The following is a 15,317-nucleotide window of genomic DNA, read 5'->3' on the forward strand; positions in this document are numbered from 1 at the left end:
TCGAAGTCATTACCCCGAGTAGAGGTCAAAAGTCGAAAAAGGTTAGAAGTTCAATTCCGCTCGAAGCAGGTGGAAAACCCTCAAATGGTACGAAGGAAACAAAAATGAAGAGCTAGAATGGTTTTCTTGTTCTTCAGAAAACCTTATTTTATATTACCCCACCAAATAACGAATATCACATAGAATTCTTCTAAATTTTATTTTGATCAGTTAATAATTATCAGAACATTAACCAAAAAGAAAGAAACAGAAACATATATTTGGTGGAATAAATAAAAGCAAATTCAGAACAGTTTGTAGGGAGGTACCCTTTGGAACAGAGAGATGAGTTTTCACCTTTTATTGCTTTTTTTTTTTTTTTTAATCTTCCTCTGCTTCTAATTGTTCCCAACATAGACCAGTCTGTGTTAATAATCAGTACAGAGAGAAGAAACCAACCTGCATTTAACTCCACCGCCATTGACGGCCATTGAAGCGCAGCTCCATCCTTCACCGGTTTCAATGGATCATATCCTTCGAATTCCCTGCTGCTACAACAACCAACCCTTGCCCCTGATTTCCAATTTGCTCCACAAGCTTCGTTAATTTCGTATGCTTGCTGCACCAGGCTTCCAGCAGCTTTGCCTCTTTGTTCTCTGCGTCTCTTCGCATAGCACTTACTTGCTCTCTGTAATCGCTTTCGATTCTTCCCAAATACGCCATTTCTTCCTCCCTCAACCTACGTATCTTCGCTTCCATCTCCTCCATTTTCTCTCGCTTCTTTCTCGCTTTCTCCGATTCCAGCTGTTGCTCTAATCGAGTCAGTCGCCATGTCGCCTCCTTCTTGTGTTGAAGCCAAATCTGGCGCCCTTCTTCCAACTCCTTACAGTATAGGACTAAGGCTCCCATCTGCTGAACCGGTAACAATCGGTTCATTTCCGAGTCGAGAACGACCGGTTCGGAGGGAGATAGCGTGAGACTCACCGATGGCGACGGCGTGGTCGACGAGGTGGAAGACGAAGCGGTGCTGGTGGAGTTGACGTTCATCCACAGAGGAAGGACGGTGGAAGACGACGTCGTAGAGTTCACGGATCCGAGCGAGAGGACCGGATCAGCGTCGGGGACGGGAAGGCGAGGCATCACGTTGGCCAACGGCGGGGGAGGAGGAGGAGATTGAAACGCGGCGGAGTAAAGCTTCGGCTGGACGTACTTCTCAGCGAAGGTTTCCAAAATATGATCGTACGGACCTTGTAGCGCCTTCTCCGGCGAGGAAACACCGGAGATCGAAAGATTCCCGTCGGAATTTTGGTAATCGCGCCTCTGCGTTAGGTTCTGCGCCTTCTGCAACTTCTTAAGTTGCTTCTCTTTAAAAACCTCCCACCACTTGCCGAGGCGCTTGGCCGTACGGCCGGGAACCTCGGCAGCGATCTTCTTCCACTTATTGCCGTACTTAGCTTGAAGAGAGATGACGAGAGTCTGCTCCTCGGGAGAGAGGGAGCCTTTCTTCAAGCCAGGTTTAAGGTAATTCTTCCAGCGCTCCAGACAGGATTTAGGATCGCGATAGAGAGGCTTCCCCATACGCTGAGAGATGAGATTCCATTCTTTAGGGCCATATTGCTTGACGTAGGCTCGTAGGAGTGCGTCTTCTTCCGGCTGCCAGCGCTGGCGGTCCTTCATTTCATCGCCACCATAGCTGCAGTGAGAATAAGCTCAAATGGCAGAGATGGAGACGGAGCTCATTGTAGAGAGAGAGAGAGAGAGAGAGAAATGAGTGAAGCTGAAGGAGGACGAAGGAGGATGATGATGCGTACTGTTGTTATTATGGAGCTCCGATGCTCTGCTGAAATCTATTACAGACTCCACGCGCCTTTTTCCAATTTTTCACGCGCCTCTATTTGGCTCAGTTCTCAAACTATGTGACAAATTTAAAGGTTTTATTTACGTTTTTTAACTTTTCCTCTAACTTTCTTACTTTATTTATTTTCTTTTGGTCCCAAATTTCTGCACATTCCTCTCATTTTATTTTTTATTTCTCGAAAAAAAAAAGAATATAAATTAGATAAAATACATAAATATTTTGCATAAAATTAAATTGTAATAATTATTTAAGCAATTGAATTTTTTTACTGATTTTACAATTTAATTCATTCTATTTTAGTTTTATTTTATTTTATTTTAATATGCAAATTAATCAAATAAGTCCATACAAAAAAAAAAAAAAATAATAAATAAAGTAAAGCGTACCTCTTTATTTTTTTTCTTCCATAGTATTGTATTATTTATTTTCTCTGGGAAAAAAAATAAGAGTAAGAATTAAAATATAGAAAAGGGCAAAAGTAATTATAATCCAACAATATCAAATTTTAATTAAATCAATTTAGCATAATACATAATCCAACAATAAAAAAAAAATATTGAAAAAAATGAAATATATTAGAGTGAATAATTAGAATGGGCCCACAGTTTTTGGAATTCTGTCCTTTCTTTTTTCTTATTTTTTTGAATTTGTTGTTATCGTAAACGTGAATAATGTATAAACAACAAATGTGGTGGAAATTTCTAGTGCCAATTTATTTGTTTATAGTTAATTTAAAAAATAAAATAAAATAAAAAATAGAAAATAAATTATAGAGTATGCTGATAAAATTGAAAATAATAATAATAATAATAATAATAATAGGGAAGGCGGTGGGGGGTGGGTGTCAGAGGAAGGTGGTGGGTATTGGTTTTGGAGCAGCGTGAGTGGTGTGGTGTGGTGTGGCAGATGATATACACATACCCACTCAGAATCTCAGAACTGACTGGACAACACTCCCCCCACACCACCGCTTTAAAAAAATTTAAAACCCCAATTTATTTTTTATTCTATTTTTTCAAATCAATTATACCGTTATTTTCCATGAAATTAAATGGTAAAATAATTTAATAATCAAAATGGAAATAAAATTAAAAACCGGTCGGGTTGAGTTTGAATTGGGTTGGAACAAATAACAACACAGCGCATTTTTCGGATCTGCACGAGAAGGCGTGCACAGTCTCCACTGTCCCCACAGTGCTATAGCCCTCACCCCTCCCCTTTCTCTTTCTCTGTATCTCCTGCTTTTCAATTTTTATGTTTTATTTTATTTATGTATAAATATTAAGTTCCTACATAATAATTCAATATTAACGAATCTTTTTATATTACAAATTAATTTTGAAACTTTATAATATTATTTTTATTTTAAATATTATTAATTTTGGTGTGTTTTAAAATTATTGGAATGCATATCAAAATGTTTGTTTTTAAATAATTTTTCAAAAGGAAACTTATTAAAGGTTTAATAAAACATGACAAATTTGGAGGGAAAGTTACTATTTTGCCACCCAAAAGTCTAAAACAAGACATGTTAAAGGTACAGACACCAAGCGCACAAAAGTTTGGTAAAGAGAGGGAAAAGACAAGGGCTGAAAAGTAAAATGATTATAATCAAATGTTTAACACCGTACATTTAAATAGTTTATGAATTTGTTATAAATTTATTTTTATTTAATAACTCATGAATTGAGCTCAAATATAAATTATATATATATATATAAATAAAACCATATATTAAACAATAAAAAGTAATTTTGGAGATTGAACTTCCTTCCATTAGTTATTATAGAGAGAAGGGTTTAGATGTATTGAAGTTTAATGGCTTGGTGTGTCGTTTCTCTCTCTTTACCTTCGTCTGCAACTAGAAATGGAAGAATCCCTTCAATTTTGACCACCCAATTGAAACTTTCGACTTCCGGGTCTTGCATTTCTCAATCGAACACTAATCAAGTGGAGCAGCCAAATCCCAAACCCAACCCCAAAGCCCTGAGTTACGGTTTCTTAACCCAAATCAAAAGAATGCTTCCCTTCAATCTCGATCTTCTTCTTCTACAGCACCATCGATTCCTGTCTCTTTGAAAGGTTTTAAGCGTTTCTGGTGTTAAGATCCTCTAATGGTTGTTGTACAGGCCACCAAGCTTAGCCTCCCTAACCCTTCTCTCTCTTCCCCTCAAATCACTTCCTTTCTCTTCGAACCCCATTCCCTTTCTCTTGCTCTAATGCACTCTGATTCTTCTTTCTCTCTCTACCCTTCATTTTCCCCTTCCTTTCTCTCCTCCCTTCCGTCCCCTCAACTGGTTGTGCCTTCTCCCTCTTCTTCTGCGGCCTTCGTTGCGCTTCGGAATTCTGATTCCAACTCTGATTCTAAAGTTCTGTTTGTGGTCTCTGGCCCCCATCAGGGCGGCTCTCGAATTCTCCTCCGCTTTTATGTTTTGGAGACTTGTAATTTGTTCAGGAGAGTTCGAGTTGTTTGCACGCAGAAGGATCTTCGATCTGATGATAAATTGGGTGTTTTGGTTAATTTGAGACATGGGCTTTCGGTTCGTTTAGCTGGGTCGGTCAATTTCTTCGCCATCTACTCTATTTCGAGCTCCAAGATATGGGTTTTTGCGGTGAAGATGGTGGCCGGCGGTGATGGTAGGGATGATGTGATGGATTTGAAATTGATGAGGTGTGCTGTGATTGACTGCTGCAAACCCATTTGGTCGATTAGCATTTCTTTTGGGTATTTGCTTTTGGGGGAAGATAATGGAGTTAGGGTTCTTAATTTGAGGCCTTTTGTGAGAGGGCGTGGGCGAAAAGTTAGAAATCTGTATGCCAAACGTGAAGTTCACAAGTCATTTTTGCCTCATGGAGAAGTTTATGGAACTTCTGGTGGTACAGACTTGAATGGTGGTTCCCTTTTTGTTGGCAACAATGGACTCAACGAACATGCCAGTAGAAGTGATGGTGCTCAAAGTTCAGCGATTTGCAATGGATCTTTGGATGGGAAGATGGACAAACATTTTGATTCTGGTGAGTTAAGAAATCTATATGACTTATTAGCCATATTGGTCGTGTATCCTGGAATTTGGCTAATACTTTGTTGATTTTTTATTCGTTCTGAAAGTTCAATCACAAGTTTAATCCCGGGAGCATTTGCTATGCGTAAGAGTAATTCAAACACTAGGCGAATCCGTGATTATCGTATGTTAACAATGATTTCTTTGTAGGAATTTATCCTTGAACTTAAATTGTGGTAGGAGTTTATTGAGTCTGTGGTCACAGATTGAAGATAATTTATCAGCTTCCATTGGCTTGATACGTGCTGAAGTTTGAGACTGAGCGATAAAAGTTTGAGGAGTTTGGAACAATGCTTTATTCGAAGTGTATGCTTTTAGTAACTACAGGAGTGTCCAAGAAAGCTTGCTTCATTATAAATGAAGGAGACGGGAGAAATCTATCGAGTTGATATCGAGTTGCTGCATTGGTGTTGGGGAGGTTGAATTGAAACAATATCTAAATTCAAGATTTCTGCCAATTATAATGTGAAGCTCAATGATCCATGGGATATGAAATAAAGCCTTCCTTGTTGGGTATCGCAGATAGACGTATCGTTTTTTTTAGCTGATTCATTTTGGATGGATACACGCAACATTTCTTTAACTGTGGCCAGCTACCTGATTTGCACTCGAATACTTTTCATGACAACAACATATGTTTGATCTATTATATTAGCTAACGACTTGTTTTTAGGTTTTCCTTATATGGCCCGGACATGGGTGCTGAAGGTGTCGTCCTTTGGTTTATTTCATAAGGATGCCTCTAGATGGTAAATTACTGATTGTTGAAGGGGTTAAACTTGGATAGTTCATTCATATCCAAAAAAAACTTGGACAGTTCACCAATTTTCCACTTGAAACGAAATCCTTAGCTGGAGTGACGATCTTTGTTTTTCAATGTCTATTATATTATTATTATTGCTATAATTTCTGGATCTCGTTCATGCCAAAACATTGTAGTTGTCAAGTTGTTGGCATATGCCTCTGATCGTGTATTTTTAATTGCAGTGAGATCAAGATCTGTAAAACTGAGACAAGATTCGAGTGAAGGACTGTATTTTGTGGCACTGAAGGGCAGAGGAAATGAAGATCTGCGATCTGCAAAAATGATGCCATTAAAGGCATTATCAATTCAAGCACTTTCTCCCAGGAAAATCTTAATCCTGGACTCTGTTGGTGATTTACATCTGTTGCACCTTGCTAGCAGTGCTAATGGATCAGATTTTTCGTACAACATTCGACCATTGCCTCATCTAATGAAAGTTCAAACGCTGACCAGCGTTCCTGATACATCCATAAGTATGCTTGTCTGAATTCTTTGTTCTATACGTTTCTTCTCTTTGCTACCTTTTCAAAGGATTCTCCTTGTTTTTAGTCATTCTATTAGGTGCTTGAAAGAGAGAAAAAATATACTGGAAGGTTGGCCGAAGTAGTTTGTACAAGTGTGAGCCTTGGAGGAACCCCAAGATGCCCAATTTGATTGGGCCACGATGTTGCATTCTCTGTAGACAGGTGTCAAAGGACGTCCGATCATATCCTATGGAGCTGTAATTTACCCGATGCTGTTTAGAGCAAACAACGAGTTCGGCTTGAGTTTGAATAGACATAGGGGTTTCAAAGAGATGATTGAGAAGTTTAGTCTCTACCCTCCATTCCGAGAAAGAAAGGTTTTCGTGGCAGGCTACGGAGTGTGTTGTTTTATGGGGCCTGCGAAGGGAAAAGAATAATAGAGTCTTTTGAGGGCTTGAGAGGTGTTAAAGTGATGTTTGGCTTGTTGCTATTTCACAACTCTCAGAACTAATAGAAATATAATACTTTTGCAGGGAATCAAACTGTGTGGCTATCTGACAAGCAACATTCAGTTCATATGATGATGATACCTGATGTTGATTCTGATGTCACTGAAAATAGGGGAAATGAGAGCGAGGAAGTCCCGATGAAAAAAATATCAGGTCTCTATCGATGCAGATGTTTCGGGTTATAACTTATTGGTCTGAATAGTATTTGTATTATCAAGAACTAGGAATTGCGTATATGCTCAACTTAGTCCCAACTTTGGGTTGTTTTTATTGCCAGATATGCAAGTTATATTTGCTGGTGAAAAGATTCAAGATATAACATCCTTGAGCGCGAATGCTGTTTTAATTCTTGGACAAGGTAATTTCTTGTTATTCGTATCGAAGTTCCTGCAAACACTTTGTTGTTGTATGCGAAAAAAATTGATTTAAGCTGCATGCTATCATTGCTTGTGTTTTAAAGATTATGTTGCAAATGGAACTACCCTGCCTGCTATTTTGAGTGCCTGTAGTGTTTGATTGGCTGCCAAACACCATTTTATTTTTGAAAGTACTTTCTGTATATTCGAAAAAGGATCCCAAATGCACTACTAATTTGGATTTGGTCTAATCAATATAGAGACTTTTATCCAGTTTAACCACGGGTTGTAGGTGCAAAACGTGGAGGCTCGGGGACATGGAAAACTTTGTGCGCATACTAGTTACTTCATATATGTTTTTAGGGTCAACTGGTAGTTCCCTTTTGCCATTTCTAATCCAATGATCAATCAAAGGTTGGAGAGCTTTCTTTCAGGGCTACTATTATATTTCTCTAATTGTAACTCCAGCCACGTACACCGTAAATAGGACCGCTGGTTGTAATCAAATGGTGATGATTTCTAATGAAATTTAATGGTTGAGAAACTAAGTAGCATCTTGGGTAGAGCTATGACTTTCTCCTCATGTAACAGCCTAAGTCTACCGTTAACAAATATTGTCCGCTTTGGCCTATTGCCTATCACTGTCAACCTCACGGTTTTAAAACGTGTATGCTAGGGAGAGGTTTCCACACCCTTATAAAGAATGCTTCGTTCTCCTTTCCAGCCGATGTGGGATCTCACAATCTACCCTCCTTCAGGGCCTATCGTCCTAGCTGACACTTGTTCCCTTCTCCAATCGATGTGATACCCCCCAATTCCACCCCCCTTTAAGGCCTAGCGTCCTTGCTGGCACACCGCATCATGTCCACCCCCTTTTGGGGCTCAGCCTCCTCGCTGGCACATCGCCCGGGTGACTCGGATGCCAATAGCCAAGCCCACCGCTAACAAATATTGTTCGCTTTGGCCCATTACGCATCGCCGTCTGTGGGATCTCACAATCCACCCTCCTTTGGAGCCCAGTGTCCTCATTGGCACTCGTTCCCTTCTCCAATCGATGTGAGACCCCCCACCACCCCCCTTCGGGGCCCATCGTCCTTGCATGTCCACCCCCTTCAGGGCTCAGCCTCCTCGCTGGCACATCGCTCGGTGTGGCTCTGATACCATTTGTAATGACTCAAACCCACCACTAACAGATATTGTCCTCTTTGGACTTTCCCTTTCGGGGTTCCCCTTAAGGTTTTTAAAACACGTCTACTAGGGAGAGGCTTCCACACCCTTATAAAGATTGCTTCGTTCTCCTCCCCAACCGATGTGAGATCTCGCACCTCAAATAAAAGTGGTCAAAGTTACTTCTACTGTTGGAGGTTTCAAGTGATAATTAGACCTTCAGCTGTGCATCCTCATTCTATGGAGACGGTTAGGGAAATCAAGGTGTGTTCTAAGGTTAGGACGAGAAGATTATTACTATAAACAATTAGGAAAATGTAGAGGGATTAGGCGAAAGGATAGGTGCTACTTTGGCCAGCTATAAAAACGAAAAGGAAAGAAGATCTTTGTGCTAACGCTTGCTTCGTCGGTTTTTTTTTTACCTTGTATATTCTTCATTTTCTATCAACTTATTTACAAAAATGACCATGTGAATTGCCACCAATGAAAAATTTCCCTTTAATTGAATCATACGCATGGTAGCTTGTAAAACTCGAATAATATCCTGTAATTCTTATATACAAATAAAGAAAAGAAAAGAAATGAAAAAAGGAAAAGTACTGCGGCCAAGAAACATCATATACTTTTCAAACTTTGTTCTTTGTTCTTTATCATGGCATTTTCTTCCGTTGTCAACAATGCTGATTTCTGTTAAGCAGGCAGCTTATATGCGTATACAATTTCCTGAAGTTTCCTCGGTGCCATTTTTAAGGGTAAGCAGCTTCTTATCTTGTCGCACGTTTCCTCATGCATGCGCTTGAATGTTCGTTTTTCGTTCTTGGTTATTTGTAGGACATTTTTCATTCAAGGCTGTGTTAGATGATCTCGTCCAGAGTGGTGGCTTCTTGGCTTCATGTTGTGCTCAAGTAAGAAACTGACCTATTCTACAAGTTAGTTCATGGTGGCTTCTTGGTTCCTAATTATTGTGTTACTGTACTGCAGTCTTCTCACATGTCCATGTCCATGGTGAATAAGATTCAAGAAGACCGCTCTGAATAGGTATGTTTTTATTTTTACTCAACTTTTTATTATTGAGAAACTGGTTGGAGAGGGGAACGAAGCACCCTATAAAGGGTGTGGAAACCTCTCCCTAATAGACGCGTTTTAAAACTGTGAGGCTAACGATGATATGTAACGAGCCAAAGCGGACAATATTTGTTAGCGGTGGGCTTAGGCTGTTACAAATGGTATCAGAGCCTGACACCGGGTGGTGTGCCAGCGAGGACACTGGCCCCCAAAGGAGGGTGGATTGTGAGATCCTACATTGGTTGGAGAGGGGAACGAAGCATCCTTTATAAGCGTGTGAGAACCTCTCCCTAAGAGATGCATTTTAAAACTGGGAGACTGACGACGATATGTAACGGGCCAAAGTGAACAATATCTGTTAGCGGTGGTTTACTCGTAAAGCTTTTAGGGTCTTTATCTGTTTTATTTTCATATATATATTGTTTTGGTCTTTTTGATGCCATTGGTGGTTTATAACCTGTTTTGAACATCCGTCTATCGTAATGAAGTTCTCGTCTCGCTCAGTTTTCTTTGAAAGGACTGGATCTATTCTGCTTCGAGAGATGATTTCACTGAATTAATCTAATTTTTGCTTCTATATATGTTCACAATCCTCCAGACTTATTTTGCATCAAGAGTATCTAATATTATTATTTGTCTGATTGAGATCTGTGGTCTATGGCACAGGACAATGCTTGGGAATATTCTTTTATGAAGTTCTGAAATTCTGAATATGGAAGTCTTTCAACCCAATAGGGAATAATGCACATGTGATGGAAGTCTTTCAACCCAATAGGGAATAATGCACATGTGATGGAAGTCTTTCAACAGAATAGAGCCACCCCCTCTGCTTAGCCTTGGCCTTGCATCCATGAGCTGCAAGACAAGTTTGGGGCCAAGAAACGAGCATGCTAGCCATTGGTACGTCTGTTTCGTTGCATCTTGGTTCAACTCGCAGACAGAATATCGTATATTTATTCAATCCGCTATCATGAAAGATACAACACAACAGAGACCTTGAGCTGGATTTAGTGTTGCAAGATGAATATCATAATTGCATGAAACCTTCCTAACTCGCAACATTCTAGTTTGAATCTATATATGCATCTACGACTCGTTCTCATTCGGGAATGTAGCTGTTCTTTTCTTTTCATCAGATGAACACATTTTCTCTCAGAGATGACTGTTTTGAGAACTTTTTACTGTGTTTAGACTGCTAAATCTGCATTTGTTTTGTTCATCATTCAAATTTTTGTTACAGTTGTATGAGCTCCTCAGCCAAATGAAGTGAAAGTTGTTTGTGTGAAGGGCAATGGAAGCCCATAGCCCCAGAACAGAGCCTCTGTTTTTCATGGGATTGCATTTAGATGAGACAGAATTGATGGGTATGATGAGTCCCCAACAGTTGGGACCCTCCCACGCCCATAATTGAAACCCTTCACTGTCATTACAATGTTGATAGCTTCCATCACATGTGCGCATGCCATTTTCGTCCCTTCATCCACTCCTTTTTGCTCATACAACTCAAAGATAACTACTTCACACTTCCATCCATATCTTATGCTCTCCCCCTCCCATCTTTTTCCCACCCATATCTTCTCATGGAAGACAGTGATTACTGATTAGACATGAAGATGAGGAGAATATTATTTGTATCTCTCTTTTTCTAACGCTTTAATCTCGACCATGTCTACCAAACATTGGAGATCGACACGATTTCGCCACACAACGTTTACTTTAAAGTGGCACTGTTCTTATATTGTTCTTATATCAATTCATGTGACTAAGTTGAGTGGTTTCATCATGACTCATAACACCATCATGTGACTACAACATGATGTTATGCAGATCATATACTCTTGCATAATGCATACTAGTCGTCTTGGCTCAAAAGTTCTTATGGTACGAGATCATCTTTTAAATTCATGTTCTTTTATATATATACACATACAAACACGACACTAAGGCGAATGTATATCAAAGCATATCATATCATCATTATCTGAAGATAATCTTCACTCGAAAAGTAAGAAGAGTAAGTAACATGATCATATCACATGGGTGCAAGAGAATGTCGGGCTACCTTTCTTTTTAGTGGCTCAATCATAAAAACTCTAAAGTGATGAGTCTTTTACTTGGAGAAATTTAACGTTCAGGGTTGGGTGGCATCTTAAAAATTTTCTTAGAATACGTATAAGTGAGTATGTATATATATTTCAATTTTAGCCGATTAATCATATATTTTTCTTAAAAAAGAACCAACGTTTTTTAAAGAATAAATAAAGATTATTTGAATTTCTATACATGCTGACGTGGAAAAAACAAAAAGAAAAATATTTAAATTTCAAATTGAAAAACTCCTAGAAATAAAAGGAAAAACAGTGGCCATTCCCAAAGCACAAGGCATTTGAGTATTGAAAAGTTTGAAGGTCTGGTAAATTTGTTAAGCTCAAAATTCCATTTTCATGGAGCAACCTCCATTCATTTCTCACCGGCGAGACGAACCGGAGTTCAGCCTCCGTGAATGGGCGGCAAAGGCTAAAATTGGCCGCGACCCCGCCATTTCCAGGCGATTCTCCGGGTCCTACATCAGAAGCTTTCGAGAAGACGCGAGGTCGTTTCGATCAAATGTCACCACCGTCACTAGCACCGCCTCCTCTCCTGGATACCCTTTCGGAGGTTTTTGTTTTCTTTTTCTCTCTGTGGAGTTTTGATTCTTGCTATGGATTCCTCTGTTCTTTAACTTATCTGGGGTCTGTTTGCAGACGAAATTGACCCTGCTACTTATTCGTTCACTAATGCTATCAAGGGTGAGTTTATTTGAATTCGGATTTTACTTTGCCTACAAGGTGTTCTTGAAAATGCGTGTTCTGGAATTGGGAATTTTGAGGTTGTTTTTTGTGATTGGGTGCTGCTTCTTGTGCAGCACTGCAAGCCAGGTCGCTTAACAGTTGGGAATGCTTTTCTCTTGATGGGTTTACGTTGAATTCGAAGTGGAATGAAGCTGAGAAGTATATATGTAATCCACTTTCTGGGGAAGTTCCCATGGAGTGTTTGTCTGCAAAATCGCTTAGTGGGAGGTCATTCAAGAACTTAGCGAACAGAATTACCATATCTGCTCCTTTAGTTTATTCCAATCATTCGCAAATTGGAACAAAGCCATATTCTATTTCACAACTAGTTCAGAAACTCCCAATTCCAGGTCGAATCATCTATGTTCTTCTTTAGAATTTCGAGTTTGATCGAATTTGGGATTGGAAAATTTTGAATTCCTGTTGTGATTTTCAGAGAACAAAGTGGAAGCCAATGGCATGACCAGAGATATGGGAACTCAAAGCACACCAACAGTCGTTGGTTCAAACAGTCCTAGTCCTGCTTCCACGCCTCCTATCATGGAGAGAGCATTAAAGAGATGCGAATTAGAAGAAGACTCGCCTAATTCCAATTCTAAAAGTACTCCCGAGACAGAGGTATGCCACCTCCAATCTTTCATAGGCTATAATCTTTGTTATATTCGTCTGATGCTTGTAGTTTGATTTCAACAATGTCTAAATGGAAAATTTGAAAGGAGTTCTCAAATTAACCATTTCTCAAATTTTCCATTAAGAGGATAGTTTATGATTCATATACTGTTTATAAATATAGTGTTAACACACTGATAAGCTCATAAGTTAACACGGCAGCCAACAAATGAGTTGTTATTGATGTTAATTTTTCAGAATGAGACTTAGTTTTAGTGAACGTTTGAGACAATTTGGCTTGGGATCCCAACATTATGGCCTTTGTCCATAGCTTGAGATAAAAGCTTAATGCAAAATTGAACTGTCAGCCTAACCCTCAAAGAATATAATCTACAAGAAGAAACAAGTGGATCATAAGTGAAGTTCAGCTTTCTCAGACATAGAAGCTTTCTCTCCAATCTATTTCCCTCCAAGGATGAGCCAACCAAATCAGGGTTGTCCCCATACATGTCATGAAACAGAGTGCTATAACCACCCAAGGTGGGGGACTGTTTTTGTTAGCCACAAGTTGTTATGTTTTGGTCCCTTTTTGATACTATTTTTTTCCTCATATTGGCCTACTTTCCAGCCCGTACGGTTGTGATTATCTCTATACCATAGAAACATATTTTTCTAGAAAATAAAGTGATAATATCAGATGTCAGAAAACCCAGCCTTAAGTTTCAGAAGCAAACAGAAAGTTCAATTCTTGGTGTTAGAGAGATTTGTCTCAACACTTGAATTACTGCATAAATTTCAAATTTCCCTCCTTGAAATACGTATCTGTTCGCTTTCGTTCTTCGGTGTCTATTTCATTTTCTTTCCTTCTACCTTAGGGGGGGACCCATCAAAATTCTCCTTTTCATACATATTCCTTTGCTTTTACATCAAGATCTCGAGCTGTATTAATATTTCTCATTGAAAATGCTGTCGTAGATCTTCTTTTTTTCATGTATATTCCCTTATGTTGAGGATTGTCAGGAGGTAGTTCCATGATCCCGAGTTTATAAGTAAAGAATACATCTCTATTAATATGTGACCTTTTGGGGAAACCAAAAGCAAAGCCACGAGAGCTTATGCTTAAAGTGGTTCCTAACACCTTAGTGGTCCATTAAGCAACAATAAGGGTATTACCCAAATGAGCATCGAGGCCTTAAAAAGCCTTTTTAGATGACACTGATATAAAGCAACGTTATCTGAATGCAGGTGATAAGGAGAGAATTGAAGGAGGAGAGAGCAAAAGAAGAAGAAAAGGAAGTAGTACATAGAGAAACAATAGCAGAAGAGAAGTTCAAGCAAGGAGGATGCTTGTCATGGATGATGAAGAAGAAGAAGCAGAAAGAAGAAGAGAGATCAAGAAGAAAGAGGTTAATTTGTGATCTAAAACTCAAAGGTTGTTGAAAAACAGTGTGAAAAAGCTAAGAACAAATTAAAAAACATGGAAAAGCAGAGATTTGGATAATGTGTTAATGCAGCAAAATGGAAGAACAGGGGCAGGTGAGAATGTGGGTTGGTATTGGAGATGATGAGAGGGGTGGGTATCATAAAGGATTGTGTGTTGTGTTGGTGTTAGTGGTCCTATAAGCCTTTGCCTCTCAGCCATTTCAATATCTGTTCTTTGTGGCTTCACGTGCATGCTTTTGTCTTTGTGTCCTGAATAGTGTAAGGTAAGGGCTCCAAAGGGCCTCCCCTTTTTGCTTTGAACTTTCAAATCTCTCCCTCTCTCATAGTTATTATTTTGACCTTTGTTGTAGAATTTTTATACTATGTTTAACAAAAATCAATGTGGATACTCCTCGTTAGACTCCTATCTCTACACCCATATCGAACCACCTTTTTTTGAATTTCAAACTAGATTGGATACCACGTTGTTTAGAATCTAAGTTTGGATGATGCTATAATAAAGTTTATTGTTACGAAGTTGAGGACGGACTTACTGGAAAGATAGAATTAGGTAATTCTACTGGAGAAGGCCATCAACACTCGACTTACCAAAATGTATCGGGAGTAAGTAGCTCGAGGAGCATAGGATAGGTTCAGGCAATGGAATTCACATTAAAAAAAAGCTACTTTTCTCTAAGCAACGTAACTTTTCAAAAAAGCTTTTGATGTTTTGATCCTTCTTCTTGTTCTTGCCGTCCCAATATAAGAGCGAGCAAGTTGTGAATGAGCTGAAGCTGACGACTCAAAAGTACAAGTTAGTTTCTATTTTAAATTATTAAATTCAAGAAAACTCTCAACTTTTACGTGAACGTCAGATGGGTGAGCAGATTTTAATTACTTTTAATCTTATCAATTTAAAATGTGAATATATCTTAAAAACTTTATTTATGAATGGTTCAAAAAATGAGATAAAAAGTGTATCGATATGATTATAAGAATATTCTAATCGGTTGTAATTCTAAAATAATTTTAAGTAAATAAAGCCATTATCATTGTAACATTGATTCTAGTTTTTTTAACGTTCATTTATTAAAATTTAAAGTTTAAATTACAATAATTATTCAACTTAATCACTTAAATGAATGAAATTTTAGGCTTTGGCTCTTTTTTTTTTTTTTTTTTTTTTTTTT

The 15,317-nt window shown here is 38.7% G+C and overlaps 3 protein-coding genes across 4 annotated transcripts; 2 read left to right on the forward strand and 1 right to left on the reverse strand.

Annotated features, from left to right (window-relative positions):
* Positions 1–177: 177 nt before the first annotated feature.
* LOC111452685 (protein rough sheath 2 homolog) lies at positions 178–1,892 on the reverse strand. Its single transcript, XM_023093516.1, has one exon. It carries the CDS (start codon positions 1,654–1,656, stop codon positions 499–501), a length of 1,158 nt encoding a protein of 385 aa, XP_022949284.1. The 5' UTR covers positions 1,657–1,892; the 3' UTR covers positions 178–498.
* Positions 1,893–3,634: 1,742 nt separating this feature from the next.
* LOC111452530 lies at positions 3,635–10,484 on the forward strand. Of its 2 annotated transcripts, XM_023093298.1 has the most exons (8): positions 3,636–4,852; positions 5,887–6,177; positions 6,702–6,830; positions 6,955–7,035; positions 8,899–8,952; positions 9,032–9,105; positions 9,182–9,238; positions 9,932–10,484. In XM_023093298.1, the coding sequence occupies exons 1-5, from the start codon at positions 3,952–3,954 to the stop codon at positions 8,925–8,927; spliced, it is 1,431 nt and encodes a 476-aa protein (XP_022949066.1). In that variant the 5' UTR covers positions 3,636–3,951; the 3' UTR covers positions 8,928–8,952; positions 9,032–9,105; positions 9,182–9,238; positions 9,932–10,484. The 2 variants fall into 2 exon arrangements, with proteins under 2 accessions (XP_022949067.1, XP_022949066.1); XM_023093299.1 differs by lacking the exons at positions 6,955–7,035; positions 8,899–8,952; positions 9,032–9,105; positions 9,182–9,238; positions 9,932–10,484 and adding an exon at positions 6,254–6,629 and having other exon boundaries at positions 3,635–4,852; positions 6,702–6,813.
* A 1,156-nt stretch (positions 10,485–11,640) lies between these two features.
* On the forward strand, positions 11,641–14,554 carry LOC111452052. The gene is made up of 5 exons (XM_023092580.1): positions 11,641–11,923; positions 12,010–12,054; positions 12,171–12,446; positions 12,533–12,714; positions 13,951–14,554. Exons 1-5 carry the CDS (start codon positions 11,710–11,712, stop codon positions 14,143–14,145), a joined length of 912 nt encoding a protein of 303 aa, XP_022948348.1. The 5' UTR covers positions 11,641–11,709; the 3' UTR covers positions 14,146–14,554.
* The last annotated feature ends 763 nt before the right edge of the window (positions 14,555–15,317 follow it).

This window comes from Cucurbita moschata, unplaced genomic scaffold (genome assembly GCF_002738365.1).
Source record: "Cucurbita moschata cultivar Rifu unplaced genomic scaffold, Cmos_1.0 Cmo_Scf00014, whole genome shotgun sequence".
NCBI classification, from domain to species: domain Eukaryota; kingdom Viridiplantae; phylum Streptophyta; class Magnoliopsida; order Cucurbitales; family Cucurbitaceae; genus Cucurbita; species Cucurbita moschata.

Bases quoted from the DNA above. Each gene is read 5' to 3' on its own strand.
- LOC111452685 (XM_023093516.1), bottom strand. From the start codon at position 1,656: ATGAAGGACCGCCAGCGCTGGCAGCCGGAAGAAGACGCACTCCTACGA.
- LOC111452530 (XM_023093298.1), top strand. From the start codon at position 3,952: ATGGTTGTTGTACAGGCCACCAAGCTTAGCCTCCCTAACCCTTCTCTC. The intron at 4,853-5,886 runs GTGAGTTAAGAA...TTTTAATTGCAG, and splicing joins GGACAAACATTTTGATTCTG to TGAGATCAAGATCTGTAAAA. The intron at 6,178-6,701 runs GTATGCTTGTCT...ATACTTTTGCAG, and splicing joins CGTTCCTGATACATCCATAA to GGAATCAAACTGTGTGGCTA.
- LOC111452052 (XM_023092580.1), top strand. From the start codon at position 11,710: ATGGAGCAACCTCCATTCATTTCTCACCGGCGAGACGAACCGGAGTTC. The intron at 11,924-12,009 runs GTTTTTGTTTTC...GTCTGTTTGCAG, and splicing joins TCCTGGATACCCTTTCGGAG to ACGAAATTGACCCTGCTACT. The intron at 12,447-12,532 runs GTCGAATCATCT...TGTGATTTTCAG, and splicing joins TCAGAAACTCCCAATTCCAG to AGAACAAAGTGGAAGCCAAT.